Here is a 22105-nt window from a genome sequence, read left to right on the forward strand (position 1 = left end):
AAATTCTTTTTGTTTTACCTCTACAAAAATGCAGTCAAACCTGTCCCTATGAGTGCCCCTTTCCCTGCCACTTCACTGGCTCCTGAAACTGGTTCTTCTTGTACTAAAAGACCGTCCTACAGCGTTTCAAACACAGAGATAGGAATTAGCTGCATATTTGGTCTATGAGTTGGGGGTTATAAAGGTGTGGCAGAATCACACAAACTCAAAACGAAAATCCTAGCAGAATATTGGCAACATGGGCTCTGCGAATGAGAGGAACACAGTCTTCTGACAGAGACAGGCCAGGATGTCTGAACTATTGCATTACCCGATCTATCCACCTGTGTACAGAAATGGCAATTGCCATACTCTTTTTCCAGGAGTAAAACTTGGCATTTCAGGGGAGAAGTACATAAATCTCCAAGTCAAAAGATAATTAAACTGCAACATGTAGAGATGGACATTGTTATCTACACTGTTCTTTATATAGGGAATCTTCCCTGAACGAAAATCGGAGGCTGTATAAATGACAAACTGGACAAACTTTCTCAGGGATGATTTTCTGTAATGTCAGAAGAAGAGTATTCAAAAAAAACAACCCAGCAAAAAACACCCTCTTCTTCTGGGACTTGAAGCCATTAGATACCTGGTAAAGTATGCCTTCACGCAGCCATTCCTCTGGTGCCCCTCTGAAAAGACTGTCATCTTAAAAGATCAAGACAATCACGTCTTCATTCAGAAAAGCTTTCCCTATCTTTGAGATCTGTAAAGGGCTTGATCTCATGTTTCAGTCCCTTGCCTAAGTGCTTTACGAAAGAACATAATTTAAAGCTTTTTCTTATGTCCTTACTGTATCTGGTCCTGAATGGCCACCCTGAGCGTTAAGTCTTGTATAACCAAGAATGACGACTATCCAAATACCACAGCTTTTATTACAAGAAACTTTCAGAAAATATGAATGTTTGATGTAATATGGCATATTTCTGAAATATACAATCTGTAAAATTAGAATTTGAGTAATTTCTTGTACTGACTACAGACAATAAATTCTTTTAATATAAAGGAAAGTAAATTTCATAAAATTATGGTGCTTAAAAGTCATCTTTATCCTAAAGAGCAAAAGAGAAAAAGGAAAAAAATGCTTTATCCATATGAACATAGAATTTGACTTTTGTCCAACTCAACCTACAGATTGGAGGCAATAATCATGTCAATTAAAATACAATAGATAGTTTTAGATTGTTTTTTGTTCTCATGGTAAAGTGCTAAACATTATGGCTTCTTAAACTATTGTAAATGACGTATTTTGAAATATATTCACATTTTGTTGTAGTCTTTGTACACCCTTCCCCACTTACAGAATACTTAGCCTTATACCATAATATTTGTTATTTAACTTATACTGTAATACACTGCACTGAACTAATGTATTGATTCACTAGATCTGATGCATAAGAAATTTCATCAATCACCTGTTTCTGGGTCCAATGAACGTAAATTCTTTGGCACAGTCCAGACTAGGCGTTTTGTCTCCCAGGCTCCATAATAAGGTAAGTGGATATTTTGCTTTCCTGGAATACGCACAGGGATTCTATAAAACTGCTACCGTGCTTCTCTGAAAACATTACATACTCCAAAGCACACTCAATTAAACAGTGTGACAGTAATTCACTCCATCATCATATCTGCAGGGTTGAAATAAATGAGCCAATAGAGACATTCACGAACTACACAGCAGATTCTGATTATGCCACTTTTAAAACAACAAAAGTATGAAACTTAGAATTGTGTATACCATTACTAGGTTTGATAAGGTAGATTTCAGTACGCTGTGTCTGAGTTTAACACAGTTTATAACTGATTTCATGCAGGAATGCGTTGTGATCATGCAAATTATTGGCTGAATTTTTGACATTTATAAGTCTATTATGATGGCTTTCAGAATTTGATTGATTTTTACAAAAGAATGTCATTATAGCACTTGCAGTGACATCAAGAACAGAACTTCAGCTTGATCTTCTTCTACAAAAGCTCATTACAGATTCACATAAGAAGACAACCAACACGTGCTATTGCCATGGAAACAAAATGGAATATCATGAAGCAGTATAGCCCATATTCCAAAATAGAGAGGACAAAGTCAGAGCAATTATAGCACAAGACTGACAGGCTTTTTATTTCTAGCCTGTATGGGTCAAAGCAAAACTTAGCTACTGCTCTTTGAAACAAAAGTCTTCAGTGCAATTTTCAGGTTCTGGTTTCATTTTCATATTTGCAAACATGAAAACTCAAACCAGTTAGTTTAGATTATGTTGTATGGGAGGACAGAGGCTGAATAGAGGCACAGACATCACAACAGGTGTGTAGGTGTGATGATTTACAAGGAACACACATCACAGAACCGACTGAGGAGTGAGTCAAGTTCAAGTCAAACAGTGAGGTACTGATAAAACAGAGGAAAGCAAAACCAGCAGAAGCCAGAACAGCTGGTATTTCATTAAGATATAGAAGAAAGACTAATTGCAAATGCAATGGCTATCCAATATCAGTGGCCAGAACACAAAGGATAACATTTCTTGTGACTTGCATTGAGTAGAGAACTCACGATTTCTCATGCTGTCTAGATATTCAAATACTTTTGGACATCCTGGACATACTGTATGTGTACAATACACAGGCAGTCTAACTTCTCAAACTTCTGCTTGTGACTAGATAAACTGAAAATTCTTTTAAGCCATTTAGAACAGCTCTGTCTGATCTAGAAAGAGTTTTGACCATTGTCTCTGACTACAGAGTGCTTGCTAGTGAGTATGAGTACATGTATTTTTGTGTTTGGTAAGAATACCAAAAAAATAATAGGAATTCTACACTGATGAAAGCAAGAGCTTAAGGGGAAGATTTTATCCTTCATATAGAAAGCCTGTGATTGCCACTTAATCCACATGCTGGTTCTACCTTCAAGAAACAATCTCATATCCCAGATGAGGATCTACGACCTGCTCTACTGGAATCACTTTTAGCAAAGCAGCTGTGGGCAAAACATGGCTTGGAAGAGAAAAACAATAATACAATTTTAAGGAACATTCAGCAAGCCTTGGAAGGCTGTGCCATGAAGGTAATAGTTTGCCACAACAGAGGGTTACTATGAGTTTCAAAAACATTTTAGAGCATGATGCCAGATGTGAAAGGGAAAAATATTACAGTATGCAGATATCATGTGAGTGTGCTTAGCAAACCAGGCTTTGGGAAGCCTTCCAATGCCTGAATATGAATGTGTGGTATGCCACTATTTAATTATTATAAACTCACAAATTGTCATCCACTTCAGGAGCTCATGTTTCTGCCAAGTTAAATGTCTTCAAAACTGATAGGTTAAGCTCACTGTTTCAACTCTGGTCCATTCTTGAATGGTTCTGTTTCGATTTGAAAAACAGGATGAAAGTGAGAATTTGGGAGAAGAATCTGAATGCAATATGAATTTTTGATTCAAAATTTTATTTCCAGTAAAACACATAAACTTTAATAGTACTGAGTACCATTTATGAGAGCAAAATACCAAACACTGTTAAAAAGAATACTGGTCAGATTTTGCAATAAAACTGGGCAAAGAGATAACATTTATTATTACAAAAAACACTGGAAAATAAGGAAATTTTTTTCATCTTTGAATATAAATTTTCTTTCCTAAACAGTTAAGTACAAGTCAGTACAGTCAGCAACTCAAGTAAAATTACTTTTTTTCCCCTAAACCTTTTCCTTGCTTTTTTTTTTGTGTATCTGGGCTTTTCTTCTCTTGCTCTGCTTGCAGGACTGCTTCACCAGCTGCCAGTGCTTCTTGTTTCCTGAGCTCAGCCTCGAGTAGCTTACTTCTGTACGCGTCCCGAATACCGAGAATTCTGCCTCGTGTTTCGTCTAAGGATGCCTAGCCAAAAACAAACAGCAACACCCCCACCAACGCATGAATGTTGATTTCATCACAAGGAACTGCATACTTTTTATGTTTCTGTATTTTCTGCATCCTTTCACTGTGTTTCACATTGTGTCTCTGCTATATCATTTTATAGGGCTTGGTAGGGCATCTCTGCTTTTCTTTTTACCTGCTCATGCATTTTTATTGATTGTCACAGTAACACCACTATATATCGACTTTTTCACCGTGAAGAAGAAGAGAAATTTCACGAAAATCCTTTTTAAATTACCGGCATAATAAGCTAATTGTGTAGGAGGGAGGATAGGGCAAGAGATTGGTTACCCATCTGGATCTAGTCCTGATTCAGTAACTGACTTGCATTGTCATCTTAAACAAATCCCTTCAGATCTAATTTTCAGCAGTACTGAAGTGGCTTAGGAGTCACAGTCCCATTTTGAGAAGAGACTAAAGGAGCCTAAATCACACTGACCTTCAATGAGACTTAGGCCAAGTGGGATTTGGACACTTTTGAAAGCTTTTCCCTTTACATTTCCATCCTGGACAATGGGGAAACCTGGATACCTTTGTACAGTTCTCTGTGGTCTACAGATGAAAATACTATAAAAGTGCTGATCAGCACAGTATACATATTCACAACTCTGATTCTAAATTCTTATTGTAAAACATTTTAAATGGACATGCTTTCTAGAAAGAGCTGAGGCACTGCTCTTAAAAAAAATTGACCTTCTAATATATAATATTTTAGGCATTGAAAATCATAGCAATATTTGAAAACCTTGACATGTATTATTATTAGGGAATTAGTAAGTCACTAGTAGAAGACCCTGGCTCCTTGCAGGCTTATACATCAGTCTGTCTGAGAATTTGTTAAGATGTTTTCAAGTGATTGCTGTAAACTAATTGGTCTAATTTAACTTATTTGATCTTAATTTTAACTTATTTTTACTGTCTCTTATCTGATTTTAAGGGCTCTGGAGAGTGGCCAGCCAGTTGTTAGTGGTTATTGTTTCACCACTGTGTAACAAAAATGTTTGTTTCTGTTGGCTTTCAAAGCATAAGCCAATTTTGTCAGGATACATTCACCAATTTTATTGCTCGAATTAATGCCAAGGATGGATCTTTCTTACACAAATGCTATCGTATTAACTATTTGTAGCCATGTTTCTTTAAGGATTAGTAGTTCCAACTGTTTGTTTATTAGCTTTATGCATGTCCCAGGAAGACTGATACTGTATGCTCTATCTGTGCTGTTAGACATATTAGGAGGGGCTCACCCTTCTACATAAATTATCTTGTTCCCTACTACTTTCCGAAGCAGCACATACAATTCTACAACAGAAAAACGGCCAAACTTTATCTAATATGTGTCTGATCATATATACCAAATGCTCAATTTATTTGCACTTTAAACTACGATATTATGGTGATATTCTTAAAATAGTGCTGTTGCAAGGAGCTATACCAGGAAAGGTACTATGAATATCATACTAAGAATGTTGTGTAGCACTATATTTTTTTCTAGAAGCTTCAGTTTTAACCTTTGTCCAAGTGAAATTTCAAGCTTTTACACTGTTTCTAGTAATTGGTACTGAATACAAAAGTCTTGAGAATGGCTGATCTACTTTAAAACAAGATATTTGTGCTAGTGCTGGATATCACAGTAACAGTTAAACCTACCTGCAGATTCTCATACATTTCAAGTATATTTTGCTTCAATAAAGTTCTAGCATTTTGTTCTTTTTTTCTTTCTTCCAAAGCCAGCTCTCGAAGTTCTCTAAAATGGTTGATTTTTTCTGCTTTATGCATCTCTTGCTGCTGAATGATAGACTCAGTTCTTAGAACAGACTCAGACATTGTTTTTCTGTAGGAAGTACAAAGACATTTGTCTCACTTCAAACAAAGTTTTGGGAGGTGTATATGTGACTTAATACTTATACACATACATTTGGCTTATATACTGCAATGTAACCATTGTGATGTTAGATACAGTTAAGCAGTCGCTTTTCCTCTGCTTATACAACCCTGATGAGAAAGTAATTCCTGGGTCAGACTTTTTCATATTTGAGTGTCTATTTTAAAATATTTGTAAAAACATCCTCATCTTTGAGCATATGAAAACTCCTGCCTATGAAGCTCATTTTTAATTTGCAAGAAACATCTTATTTTCAGAAGTTTTTGGTATTACGATAATTCAATATTGAGAAAAATGCAATTCTTTTTTTTGCCATTGACATAATGGCAGCAAACCGGATAATATATTTTTATAATTTGACTTAAATGACTTGTGTAAAAGTTAAGGAGTTGAAGACAAATGAAATACTTACAAGACTCAAGCCTGTGGAAGATACTTTGTCCTATTTTCTACTGTTTTAGTGTTACGCACTTCAATATAAAGCTAGTTTCCCTTTCAGTTTAAAATTGAATTTGGGGAATTACTCAGCATGTTCTAAGGTCTTTTGAGAATCAATGAGTTGCATAAATGTTACCCTGAATACAAACAGGCATAAGTATGAACTGGGTTCTAACTGCAGTACAGCAAACATAGAGATGCATGCATGTTAGGTAAATAGTTTTATATTCATGCATAGAATAAAGAATATAATTATTTTGAATAAAAATGTAATTAATATAATTATTGCAGTTATTAGCTATGCTTATTAATTGCATTGCATTTGTTAAATATATTATTTGCTTCTAGCATTACTTGCTGACAAACTTCATATGCACTTATTTCAAGATGAGCACTGAAATAATAATGGCCAGCACATGCATTTTCTTCAATTTTTTATGTCACATTCTCATTACACACTGCGTAATAATTCAGCTCCTTTGACATGTATTATGTTAAATAAAGGACATAAATTGTAGTTGGATGTATGAAGGCACACATATCTAAGAAATTCAAAGCTAATAACCACATCTAGATGACATCTACTCTTCTGCATTGTCTACTATGTCATTTTCTGTATACAACATAAAGGACAACAGATAAAACATGCACCAGGATTTTCACAGCAACTTTAACAAGTATGTGACAGAATTGTAGCTCACACCAAGGAAATATAAAAGATTAAATTCACATGTATAATAGCATATACTGCATCCAGTTAAGAATGAGTTACAACTGCATAAGCAATATATTGCCTTTACAAATTCTTCTATATCAAAATTCTTAGCTAGTCTTTCATTTCTGTGTTTCACTGGGATTTGATTGTACTTGCTAAAATTTACCTCATGTAGACACTACAGTCTATAGGCTCCCATTCCTTTCGTTGCATTTGTAAGCTTGAGTACATAATTGCTTGTGATGGTTTCTTTTCAGTGATAAGAGAACCTACAACAAAACAGATTAAACTGGTTATTCAGCTGAGCCAAGAGTCTGCTTTCTTCTTATACAGTTTTTTCTGTTTTGGCTCAGCAAAATACATTATTATATTTGAGAATATGTGTTAGAAAATATAAAATATTTCTGAATTTTTATTTCCAATACTCGTGACAGAATCAAAGAAGTTGCAAAAAGTATGTCAGAGAGAAATGTATATATGTATCTTAGCTAAATCCACACTACTCATGAGGCAGTGTAAATATAACGAAGTATAGCCAATTTAAAATGCCTAAAGAGCATGAGAATAATTTTTCATCAGTAAGGAATCATGTTCTTTTAGGAAAAAAAACAAAAAAGTATTCAATTAAAATCTGAATTAGAAGTCCTGGGTATAGTTTAAAAATTATATTAATCTTTGGGCAGAGATCTAGTTTGGGAAGTACCCATTCAAAGAAAAAAGGTCCAATGTGTAGGAGCAGATAAAATGAAAGGGTTATTAAAAAAATTTTCAGATGTCTATGATTACAACAGGCCCTAAACTAGCATAAACTCAAATTTCAGGTTTAGAATTAATCCCTTTGTAAAAGATGAATGCAAAATCTTGATTGTAGCTCCCCTCAAACTATATGGTACTGAATTCCTGACATAAATGTTGTAGCTCTGGCCCATCTCTAAATTTTAATATTTAGAGTTTAATAAAAAGCTAGTCATCACACTGAATGTTTTTCATTATTTCTACCACCTATATGTGTTAAACTTTGAATGAAAAAGAACTGTCAAATCAGCAACTACAGTATAACAAAGGTACCCGGAAATGTTCTGATTTCAAATAGCCAACCTGCAGTCTTAGAATTTATTTTTAACATGGATAGCAACAATGTTGTGTATCTAGTAGTTGAGCCTTTAATGTAGCATTCTTACAGTATAATGGTTTATCTGACATTAAGCTTGCCACTGCATTGAGCCGTATTATGATATTTCAAGGCTTCCTTCTTTCAGCTTGACTGGATATGTTGAAAAGAGTCTGTGAAATTTGATGAGATTTAATGATGATCACAGCAGTTAGTTTCCATGAAAATGCTCCAAACACCCTATTTATTGCAGTAATCAATGAAAACCTTTTAAAATATTATTGGAATTTTCTCTCCAGCAAGAGGAAAGAGATGTCTAAGCATTAAAAAATTTTACTCCTCTCATGAATGTGTTTGTGACAAGGTTTGCAACTAACCTTTCTGGTTGCTTTTTTTTTAAAAGCTCTTGGAAATGTTTCACATGAAAAATTATAGTTAAGTGCAGCTGGTTGCTGTGAAAATTAGTGTTCACCACTTTAGTGCTCTAAAATCGTGTCTATAGAGACAATGATAAATACTATCAATAAGTGACAAGAAAGAAAAATAAATAATATTAAATTGAACTTGAAGGTCTAAGTCACAAAAATATAATCACTTTTAAGACATCTCTTCTTCCTTTACACTGAAATGCAATTTCAGATTTGAAGATCCATTCACAGAGAGTATTCAGTGCCTGCAGTGATACTGGTGAGGATTATGAAGGGTTATGGGAGATCAGGTTAACAAACTATTAAGGTGAATTAAATACTAACTGGGACTACTAAATGGGGACTACTTATGGCAATACTAAATTTATTTCACTTTAATAAATATAAATAAGTCACAGTGTCTTTGCACATGCTGACTATTTCAGATGCTAAACAAATTTTTAGTATTTCTACACAAATGACCTCTCTTACTAAACTTGGAATTGAGGGAGTGTTTTTCAATGAATTTCCAGAAATATTCCAAGTTAATTTAGGATTAGAATTCTAGTACTAGAAGACTGCATAAAGTTTGCTTAAGGGTAACCTGGCAGCCTCCAAGAGGCAAGAGGAACAATGCAACAATTAAACAAAGAAAGGATCACAGAATCACAGAAGGGTTGACGTTGGAAGGGACCTCTGGAGATCAACTAGTACAAAAACCCTGCTCAAAGAGGGTCACCTAAAGCACGTTGCACAGGACCCTGTCCAGATGACTATGGAATATCTCTAAGCATGGAGACTCCACAACCTCTCTGGGCAACCTGTTCCAGCGCTCAGTCACCCTCACAGTAAAGAAGTTCTTCCTTATGTCCAGACAGAATTTCCTGTGTTTCAGTTTGTGCCCATTGCCTCTCATCCTGTCACTGGGCACCACTGAAAAGAGTCCGGCCCCATCCTCTTTATGCCCTCCCTTCAGATACTTACATGCATTGGTAAGATCCCCCCTCAGTCTTCTCTTCCCCAGGCTCAACAGTCCCAGCTCTCGTGGCCTTTCCTCATATGAAAGATGCTCCAGCCCCTTAATGATCTCAGTAGCCCTTCGCTGGACTCCCTGCAGTAACTCTATGTCTCTCTTGTACTGGGGAGCACAGCACTTGATCCAGCACTCCAGCTGTGGGTTCACCAGGGCTGAATAGAGGGGAAGGATCACCTCCCTCAACCCACTGGCAATGCTTCTCCTAAGACAGCCCAGGATATCGTTGGTCTGCCACAAGGGCACATTGCTGGCCCACGGTCAGCTTGCTGTCCACCAGGACTCCTAGGTGTCTATCCCAGGGATAGAGATCGTAGAGACAAAGCATGCCAGTGTGCTCTAGGACATCTTTACCAGGGCTATTCTTTCCACTCACTACCAGTATTTCACGCAAAAGTCTTTTCTAATGATCTGAACAGTCTATGAGGAATGCTTAAAGTCCTATTTAACTTTGCACTCTGTGCTAAAACACAGGCTATGAAATGTGTAAGTTATATTTGAGAACCAATGGTAGGAACTCCTGAACTGTGTTGGTTTACCCCACTTTAATTTGTGGACATTTTATTTTTCAGGTGACTAATCTCTTTTTATATATTTAAATTACAATGCTCACTGACAAGATGAAATGCTTGACAGAAAGCTATACTCTTACCTTTTTCTCCTGGACTATGTGTTAAACTCCTGATCTCAGTCTCAGCTATGGGCTCCTCTGAACCTCTCACAGCATACTTGTCAATAAACTGCATGCGTTCCTGAAAAGCCTAGAGATCAAAGTTTTAGTCCAGATCAGAAGACTTCTACTGAATACTTCAAATCCCAACGAATTTTCTAAAGTAGGAAAGTAAGTGGTCAATAAGACAATAAATCTTTGAATCCAGTGCACATTTCACACAAGTTGAGATACGGTACTACTTTTTTATTACTGGTGAGTGTATTTCATTGGTCAGATGTACGAAAACATCATCCGTGACAACAGGAATACTATCAGTGAGCCACTGTAAGGAATGGGGAGGGGCAAAGATAAACATGGGAGGACTGTGTTTCATGTCACAGTCATACTCAAGGCATCTCTGGAGTAGAATTTTTTTTCTGAAATAATAACTTGTCAATATTAAACATCCAATTTCTCTAGTAATATTTTGGAGCCTTTTATTATTTAATTTTGATGTGTTGTGTTGATGATAAATAAATTGGCATTGGTAATTTATGTCAAGTGCGTCAAGAGTATATGAATAAGTACACCTAAGTTAACCTTTGTGAGGTGGTAGTTCAATAAGATGAAAAGTAGGCAATACACTTGGAACTGTTTCACTCCTCTCATTGCATGCTGGCTATATTTAGTACATATCCCACATGAGACAGTGATGCTGCTGATAAACATAACACCAGAGTATTGTATAAAACTCTGCCTGGGACAGGAATCAGAAAAGATGGTAGGGTTCCCATAAAATCAGTTTGGCTACATGGAATACTTACACTAGAGATCATTGTGCAATGAACTGCTGGAAAGTTCTGGCCCTCTAGGCAATTTAGCATAAACTTTAGATCAGAACAAACAAAATCGTGGAAGCAGGGCCTGTTCCCTCATAGCTGAATGTGTGGTCAGACTCCTCCTTGCAGCATCTCCTTAGGGAGATATCATTTCCCATCCTCCTAGGAGCTACCATAGCTTGGTGTTTTGAACTTCCTCCTGAGAAATGGGAGCTAAGGCTGCAAACCCCTTCAGGCTTCAATTATCTTTGATGCCAAAAGCAGGCACCACCGTATCACCACAGACTGCCTGTCTTTTTTAAAAGATGATTTGAGCTCGCTGGCTTTCTCTTAAGGGCTCAGACTGCCAGAATGGACAGAGGTACCAAGTATCAGCTAAGAGTCAGGCACCTAATTCCCAGAGTCATAGGGCACACGAACCCTGAAATGGTCAGACATATGGGGCAGGGAGATCAAGAAGAAAGGAGAAGGGAAATTACTTAGTCCAAATAGCAGACCCTCAAGTTAGACATCCATTTTGTTAGCATATTACATGTGGTTGCTGCAATTTCCTTGATGGTAACTGTTTTAAAAAATGCTACAGACATAAGAAGCTTTCAGAATGGAAGTCTTCAACTGCAATTCAATTGAATTTCTGAGCAAAAAAGGCAAATGGGGGTGATAGAATCAGCATTTTGAAGAGACTCTTTACACATCAAAGGACAGTAATTTCCAGCTAATCTTTAGGACATCGCATTTGCATTTTCAGTCTCAGCAGAGCCAATCAAAGCTGCAGGGCAAGGCATCCCTCCTTAGATCAAAGTTTAATACAGTGCTCTCAGAAAATTTTTGGAGCTTCAGATACACTGAACAGAAACAAGAAAACCTGAAAGTGGGAAGATCCATGACTGAGGTTCATTTCTGAAAGTTAGTATACAAAAGACAAAATGCTCTTAAGCTGGGCTAATGGTCATTGGTGATGGCGGTGTAAGGGGATGACTGTTAGGTATACTCTAAGACTGCATTTTTCTATTTTATTTTCCTTTTTTGCTAATAGTCTTCCCATTCTGAATCAGCAGTTTAACCTTTTGCTTTGCTAGAAATAACTTGTATTATTTTTATGTCCTAAGCATGCCTAGTGTCAAAAATGATCCCAGGTGCAGTGGACACATCTGACTTCGTATTGCTTCTCCAGAACAATGAATTCATACGGAGAAGCATGTACAGGCTCAAGAGTACCTGATATCAAGGATGAATTTGGGAACTCTGGTGCCAGCAGAAAATTTGAGTGATGATATGGCCAAGCACCAGTTCTTCAACAAAAATCTTTCTGGCATGTTTAGAATAAAATACATTGGCATATTTATAGCCAGTGCATTTCTGGCTGGAAGCAGCTAAACAGTCAACCTGTCAACAGCGGCAGCTTTGCAGGTATGTAAAGGTAGTAGGTTTTCTGAGGAACCACTTTTCCATTTATTGAAGAATCTAAGGTCTTGGTGATCTAAAGAAGTCTACAGCAGATGATCTGGATTCTTGCCCAGAATTCATGCACATCAGCAATTTTGAAGCTGTGTAAAATTCCCTGCCTTCTACAGAACAGTGAAGAGGAGAACCACCTGAAATCAGATCCAATTTGTGGCAAATGCTCTGCCTTCACAACAGCTCCTGGATCGTCTAAGAATGCAAAGATTAAGCTCTGATTACCTTGATAGCTCTTCCTGGCTCTGCAGACTCCCATGCTTGTTTCATGGCTTTGATCTCATCTGCTCTCTGGGTATCCTTCTTCACTTCCAAAACTTCTGCCTCTCTCTGTTCACTAACTAGGCGTAAGGTCCAGTATGGTTTGCTTGGAGCAGCTTGCTGAAAGTGAAGTATAGTAAACATAAGTCAACTAAATGTATTTATTGGTCTAAATCTATTACCAGTATTTAGAATAAAGTTATGTTTCTGAATCCTGTTAAGCTTCACAGCATCTAGAAGCTCTTTAAGTTATTTTGTTTATATGCCATATGTCTTTCCCCCCGCCTCACATACAGCATACTACGCAGTCCCTATTCTTCTCAACTGGTTGTCTGAACAAGAGTATTTTGCAGCAATTTTTTTCATAAAATTGTGTTAACTTCCTGTCAAGGTTTCTTCCACAAGCTTTTTTACCAGAAGTCTTACTATTTTTAACTGGGTTTCTTGTGTAGAAATACATCTTGCTCTGTCTTACGAGGCATGAGATTCTTTCCAATCACTTTCCAAATTCTCTAAACTACTTTGAGGCATGGCTTCCACAAAAACATATGGTTTGAATAGCGTCTGATGCGTGGGAGACAATGCTGCTGTCTGACTGACGAATGAGATACTGTGTTGCACACATCTCTGGGAAGTTTAGCATCTACAGAAGCTTTAAGCCTAAGATTTGGAAGTAGAGAGCTCAGCTTTTAGTTCACACTAAAGGTAGGTATCTTTATCTTCAAGCATTGTCTCATCTTGAATCTTGCATTTGTTGTAGTGGCATACTGAAGAACTCCGAAGAGGTATCATCCCAGCACGATCAGCATACCCCAGAATTGGAGCTGAAGGCAGAAATCTGACATAATCCGAAGTTGTATCATGCTTTCATGGCCAACAGGCTCAACTGCAGCAGCCTTGACTGCTCTGAAAGAAGGGCTAAGGCACTGTTCCAGAACTCTGTATGATGAGGTCTGCATGTGAATCATAAGGAGGCTTGCAGGTTTAGTCAACCAAACAATTCAGTAGAGATTTCTTCATGAAAAACTTTATGGAGATGACCTCCCCTTGAACTGCCTCCCATGAGCCAGCAAAAATTCTGGCAAAAGCAAAACCATTAAAGGAGGAATTGTCAGTTTCTTCTTTGCCCTCCATTGATCTGTCTGCAGTCCATAAGGTCAATTATTCCTTTTAATGCACATACAGTAGCCTTTTGTTCAACCACAGAACAATCAGACTATCCTACCACAGAGAAGAAGAATTTGCAAGCAGGTTGGTACCATTTTTTCTGCCACTGTACATCCACAAGCTAGTGACAATGGTAACAGACACTGAAGATACATAAAATATGAATTTCATCTCCTTGGATTCCTGTGAGAGCCCCTACAGTGAACGACTCTAATGGGTCACCTGTAAGGCAAATTCATGGAACTTAATATACCTGCATAGACAGAAATTAGACCTCAAAAAGGAACAGACTGTGGTTTGCTTCACATTTAAGTAAAGAAATGAGCACATTACATCTCTAAATGCATGATGTATGCTTTACATGTGTAGTTCAATATTTCTCAGGTGTAAGACTAGGAAGGTGGCAAAGCAGGGCATAGAAAAACGTACATTTCTTGGATTTGTTCTCACCTGAGATCCAGATCGAGATGTAGGTGATCCTTTATCTTTATTCCACTTTTCTGTCCTCTCAGTTACTTTATCTTTTGGCTTTCTGTTTGGTTTAGGAGTACTTGCAGGTTTTTGTCCTTCAGAATAATCAAGCATTAGGGGAAAATTGTGCTCCTCATTCTTTTCCCCAGGTACTACTCATATGTAGTTATGATGAATGATGAATTAGAGGATATCATCATCATCCATAAGTATATTTCCCCATATAATATCCAGGATGAGATAACAACACAAACCAGCCACATGGAAAGAAAAAGAAAAGCCAGTTAATAGTTGCTACTGTTGAGCACTATACTACAATCAATTGCTGGACCAAAAACGAATTTGGGGACAAAACAACTTTTAAAATGAGACTTCGAGGTGGCCATATTTTTACATCTTTATTTGTCCTAAACAGCACTTTACCCAAGGATGTGAGATTGCCATGATCCCTGCATATCAGTCACTGCACTGTTGCCTTGTGTATGGGTCAGTCCAAAAGAAGGCTGTAGTCCAGAGAATCAGTGTGAGTCTTAGTTCTTTCACATAGTCTGCATAGAATCTCTGCCACGCACCAAGGCAAGTGAGAAGCTCAAAGCAGGTAAAGCCAATGTTCTCTCTTGTCTCACACCTTTTCCCAAAATAGTAAAGAGCAGAAGGGAAGATGCATCAAAAATGCAAGGAAGTGAAGGTAAAGAAACATATTTGAGATTTGATACATATTTAACTTGAGAAATTCAAAGTGATCAGTCTCAGAACAATCAGAACACATTTTGGATTAATCATTTAATTAGCACATGTGCATGCTATAAGTATGAGACATGTGTAAACTAAGGATGCTGAGAACTGACATTCCTAACACTTTTATTCTGCCTTGTCTTAGCTGGTGGGAGCTGTTAACAAGATTATTTGCATGGCATGTTCTTGTTTAAAAAAAGGAATAAATAAAGTAAGTGCAAAAGCATATAACTTTAATAGTATAAGAAGCATGTCAGTTGAAACAACCTGAACTGGACTCACAACACTACAAGAAAGATTAAAGATCTGAGTCTGAAATCGTGGTTTCACCCCAACTTCATATTGCTTGAAACATTAAAGTAAATGCTGAAAATCTATAGTCAGTACAAGCAAACAGGTGATTTCTCCTGGAAAAATAGGAAATGGGTGACTGGTTTAGAATCTGACAATAATTAAAATGCACCTTTCACTTAATGCTATGCTCTTTTAATCCCTTTTCACTGTTATGCAAGATTTGATCCCAAGTTCACTGAAGATTTTCCACTGACTTTAATGAGCTTTGGATCAGATCTGCAATGCCATGCTGGGGGCTATATGAAAATATAAAATGGTGAATATAAAACATACACAAATATGTATTTATCTATAATGCACATATAATACACATAAATATGATATATATTATATATTATACAAGTATTTATATATAAATTATAAAAATTATTATTTTTATCTCCTCATGTTTTTAAATAATGTATAATGGCACCAACGTGCTAAGCTTAAATTGATTCAATAGTACAAAAGCATATATTAAAGAATGAAAGCAAAAATTAAAGTGGTCTCCACAAATATTAAAGATAATAAAACAACTGCAGAGGAAATGCAAATATAAAATAAATACTGATGGCATTACTTGAAGTTACAATATCATTACATAAATGGCTTTCCATTTAATTTCACATTATCATAGCATATTAGCAAAATAAATCAAATTGTATGTATGCATTATTCAGTGAATTATTAATTTTTAAAGATTATTTATTGCTTATATGAACACTCAGGAGAATTCAGTGTCATTAGCAAAATGATATTAGACAAAAACTATCTATGTCGTAGGATACCACAGTTTGTCTGGCTTCTATTAGGAGTTCATAACTCTGATTTTTAACATTTTGATGCTCTAGGCTTATCTACACTGGGAAGTTAGTAAATAGCAAGTGAGCATATGAAATGACAAGGCATGAGCCATTCTACTTTAATGCCTGGTATGGAGGCTTAGAACAGGATTAAGTTCAGCTCTCTTAGCTAACAGTAGACTGCACTGTCCAGGTTCCCCTGGCTGTCCTCCCTGCCTCAGTAGAGAAGGCAGTCCCACCTGTTTTGGGATCATCCTCCAGAGATGCCTGCACTGACTACAGTTTGGTAACACAGGATGCAGCCCACTCTGATGTAAGGGAGATGTGAGCAGCTCCTTGGGGCTTTTCCCAAGGCCAAAGCCAGGCAAATGCTTTGTACTGGGATGTGATGAGGTAAAAAGAAAGGGGGAGAGATAATAAGGAAAGTATAAAGCCATGGCTGAATTCCAACTCAGAGCTTATGTGCTGATCACTGCAAACTCTCAGTGGCAGTTATTTTATGTGGATGGTATCTAGGAAGGCTTGGGCATGGTGTCAATTGACAGTGATGACAAACAACTGGTAGAAACTCTTATAATTAACTTCTCTACAACTTTCCATTCATTTATTCAGAGATCATTTACTCTAGTAATGTGACTCTAGTGACTCTAGTGATCATCCAGTCTGATGTTCTGTCTATGACAGGCTAAATAATTTCACCAAATGACTCCTATCTGAAATTTGTAACTTCAGACTGAGATACAGCAATTCTCTTTTTAGGAAAGACAGACAGCTACTCCTGATTTATGAAATTCAAATGACAGAGAATTCACCTCATTCATAGACAGACTATAAATGAGTGTCTTGAAGTTTTCTTTGATTACATATCAAGCTCCCTTTATATGAAATAGGCTCTAAGCATTTGGTAGGAATAGCCAGTAGGTGACAGAAATGCTGTTACTTGGCCCATGAAAGACTTTCAGATTTGGCCAGTAAATGACTGAGAAGTTCAGATGTTGCTTTACCCTCTCTGACTGCACCCTCAGAAGGGTTCTGGATGAATAGCAACATTAAAAATCTTTCTAAAGCTGGGCTCATGCAGACACCAAAACTGCAGTAAAATTGCACGAGTATCACAGTAAACCACCAGTGTTGCTGCTGCAGTAGGGTAGGTTTAGAACATGGCCTAGAGGTCTTCATGTTGTAAAACTCTAGTACTGTCATTTATCCTTGGTAACCTATTTTTCCCTGCTTCATTGAACACCACAGCAGACAAGTGATTGCTTACTACGGAAAGGTAAGATTGGAAAGAGAAAAAGAGAGGGAGAACTGAACATTCGATTAAACATCCCATGAAATCCTGCCTCGGGTATGAGCCAGCAAGTTCTGTGAGAGGACAAACCCTTTGGGAGAAACTTGCACAACTCTTGGGAAAAAAAGGAGTATCCCAAAGGAAATTACCTTTCCTCCCTTTTCAAACCTACTTCTTCTACCTAGGCTGTGTATCCAATCTCCACCTACTCTCCTAGTTGGACAGACAGCCTTTTCCCATCAACACCTAATACTCTTGAGTTGACTAAAGCAATATGTAAAATATGTGCTACAGTCAGTGTTCTACTCATACTGATGATTCAGCTCTGGTTGTTACAGTTGCGTATCAAAACATTTCATCCTACTAAAACAAAAGCAAAACCAAAAAGACCAAAGACAATGGCTGAAAATCATATACACAAAACCAATCTTAAAATAATTTCATTTGCAAAAGTCAAATCTGAGTCAAACAACTCAGACTGCTTTTAGCAGTTGAAAGATTGCCTGTTAATTTTTCCTCTTTCACACAAGCACTGTGATCCAGGCATTATGATCCAGGCATTATTTTTTACTGTTTTTCCATAGAAGAGTTGCCTCATTAACAGACCCCAGGGGGGAAAAAAAAGAATTAAAATTGTATAAATAATAACCCACCTGGCACTTTCTAATTTATGTGCACTTGGGGTTTTTCTGCTTAATGCCTTTTAAACGCTTTGCTTGTGCAATATACTATTTAACAAAACATTCAATGAGATCTCACACATAATAATTATGACTAAATATTAGTCATGATGTAACTTTTGCTAACATTTCCAGTTCTTCTTATTAAAAACAATTAATGCCAAACTGCATTATTAAGGTTTTGAAGAAAGAGGAGAGATAGCAACCATTAACAAAGACAAAATACAAATTATCACAAGATCTGTATGTCAGGGAGCTTACTTTTTCAAAAATGGTCTTAACAAATAATAATACTTATTTATAATACTATGTGTACTATGGCTCTTCATCAAAAAGGAGAATAGTTTAAAAGACTTTGGCAAATGGTAATATAAAAAAGGAAGATGTTTTTGCCATGATTAGTTAGCTTTAATACAAAACTTGCTCCAGGTGGCACTGTTGCCTTACGTGAAAAAGCAGTATCTGAAATGGTGAAGATTTATTGTAGGAATTTTCCACCTGGCTCACTGCAGCTTTCTTAAAAATCACATGGTGAGAGGATGTCCTTTTGGTTATGTGCCAACATTGCTATTACATGAATTGTGTGTTTGAAAACTGGTGCTGACAGAACAGCCTTAAATGGTAAAGCTCAGTTTTCAAATTGCTTTCACGCTGGTTCACAATCAGAAAAAGATTCAGTGATTAAATGCTGTTTTGTTCCAAAACACCTAGTCTAAAAGTTTTCCTGCTATCTGTAGTAAACATTCCAGATAAATATTACTGTTAATAGCGTTATATAAAATAAATGCTAAGTAGTAAATACAATAAATATTAGTGTTTATACATTGCTTTTAAACTCTGTTGGTGACCTTTAACCTGGACAATCTGGTTTTTGTTCTATGGGAGGACAGTATATTGGTATCCTTGTATAAACAGAAAGACCCAGTTAATGTGAAAGGCAAAATGGATTTGGGTTACTTTGAAAGTAACTCTCAATTATGAGAGGATACAAATCTCTACCCTTAAAAAGGATCCAAAGAGAAGAGGGCTCCTTAACACTGCTAGCTTGAGTTCGGCTGATGATGAATGAGCCTAAGTACCAGTTTAAATAGTGAAGGGAAACAGTGAACTGGAATGCTGTTATATTGAAATGAACATGAGAATACTCATACTGATAGTATTGACAAGCTTCAGTAATAACAGCTGAGAACTTGCAAAGAAACTTGTAGTTTAACTGCCCACAGATCATGGTGTAGTTATATGAAAAGATAAACACCAGTAGCATGATTAGTATGTTAAGTGCAAGCTATTACTTTGTAACCAACTCAGAAGTATAACACAATGTAATAGAATGTGTATTGTATAAAGTAGTCTATCATTAAAAGGAAAATGAGAATAAATATAGCCATCTGGGAAGCAAAGATGATCTTGTGAAGAATGTAACTGATTAAAAGCTGATGAAGTAACTGCTTAAAAAGCTGTCTGTATACAGATCTGTAAGGCTACATGACATAGCTCCTCAAATATTATGAAAACTGATTAGGGACTATAGTAAACTAACAATATACACTTTTGTAAAGTTCTGGACCACTAACTGAAAAAGGACTGGAAAAATCTCAAGTGCCACACTCATCTGTAAAACAAGAAAACAAATAATATATGCCAGCAATTATTGCTGATATAGCTAACTTCAGTCCTAGGGTAACTGAAATAAAAAATTAAAACCAGCCATGTAAAAAGAAATATATCACCTAAATAAAAATGAGAAATTCCACTCATGAATAAAGATCAAATCTTCCTGAGCAAATTTGAGCATGCATGTATTTCTGAGACAGGATAAAGCAAACAGTGACTAAGAAGAATTCAGTAGATATACCATATCCATTTTTACCAAAAGAATTCATGACATATTTCTCATTATCTCAGATTTAAAAAACTGAGTAATTGAACTTTAATATTAATGACCTGGAAAATTTACTGAATGGTGGAAAATACAATTTTAGGTTCTGCAGGGATCATCATTATGATCTGGGAGAAGGATTAAACTATTAACAAGAAACATGCCACAATTACCAAATTGACGCACACAAATAATAACTACCAGAATCTTTACTGACTCCTTGGCACCCCAAGCCTTATCATCTTTGAGATCACCAATGCTCTAACCTCTTGAACTGCATGTTTATATTATGCCTTTGTTTGATGTTGTGTCTGTCTTCCCTTAGCCCTTCTGCTAATTTTCTTGTCACCTTCTCATCTTCCATAGATGTCTCAACTGTCGTCGGAGACCACACGGAAGTCTATATTTAGCTTTATTTTTTCTCTTCGTATTTCTTTCTCTCTCTGATTTATTCCTTTCATGCACAAGGCTTCAGTAATAACTCACAAATTATCCATTTCGCCATTCATGATCTGTCAATTGTGATGACTAACAAATAATAAATCTAGTCCTATTTAAATCGAACCTGAAAGTATGTCTCCTTCCAACCAGTCTACCTACAGGTGTGTTCCTCTGCCTTCTCTTACTGGGTGTCAAACAAAACAATTTTGGTAAAACTGAGCTGTGGATATTTTCTTGCAATCTTCTCTGCAACTCTTACTCTTTGTCACTTTTGCCAGTGGTACCATTCATCATACCTACAAATTGAAAGTTGTCTTTGATTCCTCTCTTTTCCTCTTCCACACAGCCTATGATGCATGCTGCTGACTGTTTCCAAATGATTATAAAATATCTGACAGGGAAAACTTTCATCACTCACGTCATCCTATGGATCTCATATCTTCTCTTTTCTTTCTCCTACTCAGATTTGCCCCTCTTGAGTCTACAGAGCTTTCTGCTCCACAGAATATGCAAACTCTTTCTTCTAGCTTCCCTGGTCCTTTGCAAATCTGTCTCCTCTTACTCAGCTACTGTTTATTGTCATCACTTTAAACACTTCATCTCTACTCTGCTCTGAATAAAAATAATAGAACAATGGGCATCCATGACTTGATGTAACCTGTCCCATTTGCACTCAAGCAGATATTCCTAAGTTCCCATATCAACAAGCTAGATTTCATTCCACATTTTTGAGGCCTAAATTCTGCATCTACATATTATGAGACTGATACTGTCAGCTGTGATGACTAACAAATAATAAATCTAGTAGCATTTAAATTAAAACTGAATGCATGAGTTTATGAGCAGAGTTTGATCTTGAAACAATATATTATAATGAGAGAGATATTTTAAATATATTAAGGAGAAGGTTATTGTGTCTTGCAAGTAAATACAATATATCTTTACTTAGAAACACTTGTCAACAAACAACTAGAAAACTGAAGGAACATTTAGGCTAGTTAGAATTTCACACACATAGTGATGTAGCTAGTACTTAGGTGGCATCTTATGTGGCTTTGTTGGACAATATAGACCTTATGCTTTGCTACAAAAAGTTACGTGGTGGGTCAGCATTACTCTGTAAGTGTTACTCTTAAGTTCTTACCAGGAAGATGCCTTCAGACTCTGTAACTGAAGGTGAAGTCCCAACTCACAATTAAGTCCTTCCACCAAGTATCTTCTGTGCATTAGCTAACAGCAGAAATTGCTAAGACTGAGTCCAGAAGTGCTGCACATGTGAAGTGTGAAGTTTATTTCTATATGGCCTATCCAAACAGCTGAAATTTCATTGTTCTAGGGAACTTCTATAGTTTTGTGACTGCATGATGAATTTTGCTCTGTGACAAATTACTAGATAAAAATGGATCAGACTAAAGGGAACATCTCTAAAAGAAATACAATAAGAAGTACAATACATTTCTTTGGCTTCTGGTGTGTGTGTGTGTGTGTGTGTGTGTGTGTGTGTGTGTGTAGAATCCTAAAAAATACTAGAAAAATCCCCTGCAACCAAAGACTCAAGCAGTAACT

The 22105-nt window shown here is 36.6% G+C and overlaps 1 protein-coding gene across 1 annotated transcript in view; it reads right to left on the minus strand.

Moving 5' to 3' along the window:
• Positions 1 to 3456: 3456 nt before the first annotated feature.
• The window catches only part of ADGB (androglobin), a 129142-nt gene continuing 110493 nt past the window's right edge, over positions 3457 to 22105 (minus strand). Inside the window, exons 30-35 of the mRNA XM_026100288.2 lie at positions 14357 to 14529; positions 12704 to 12859; positions 10182 to 10290; positions 7145 to 7247; positions 5591 to 5774; positions 3457 to 3904 (exon numbers count right to left, since the gene is read on the minus strand). Coding sequence (XP_025956073.1) covers positions 3713 to 3904; positions 5591 to 5774; positions 7145 to 7247; positions 10182 to 10290; positions 12704 to 12859; positions 14357 to 14529 — 917 coding nt within the window. The 3' untranslated portion in view covers positions 3457 to 3712. The remainder of the gene's footprint in view (positions 3905 to 5590; positions 5775 to 7144; positions 7248 to 10181; positions 10291 to 12703; positions 12860 to 14356; positions 14530 to 22105) is intronic.

This window comes from Dromaius novaehollandiae, chromosome 3 (assembly GCF_036370855.1).
Source record: "Dromaius novaehollandiae isolate bDroNov1 chromosome 3, bDroNov1.hap1, whole genome shotgun sequence".
Taxonomy (NCBI): Eukaryota; Metazoa; Chordata; class Aves; order Casuariiformes; family Dromaiidae; genus Dromaius; species Dromaius novaehollandiae.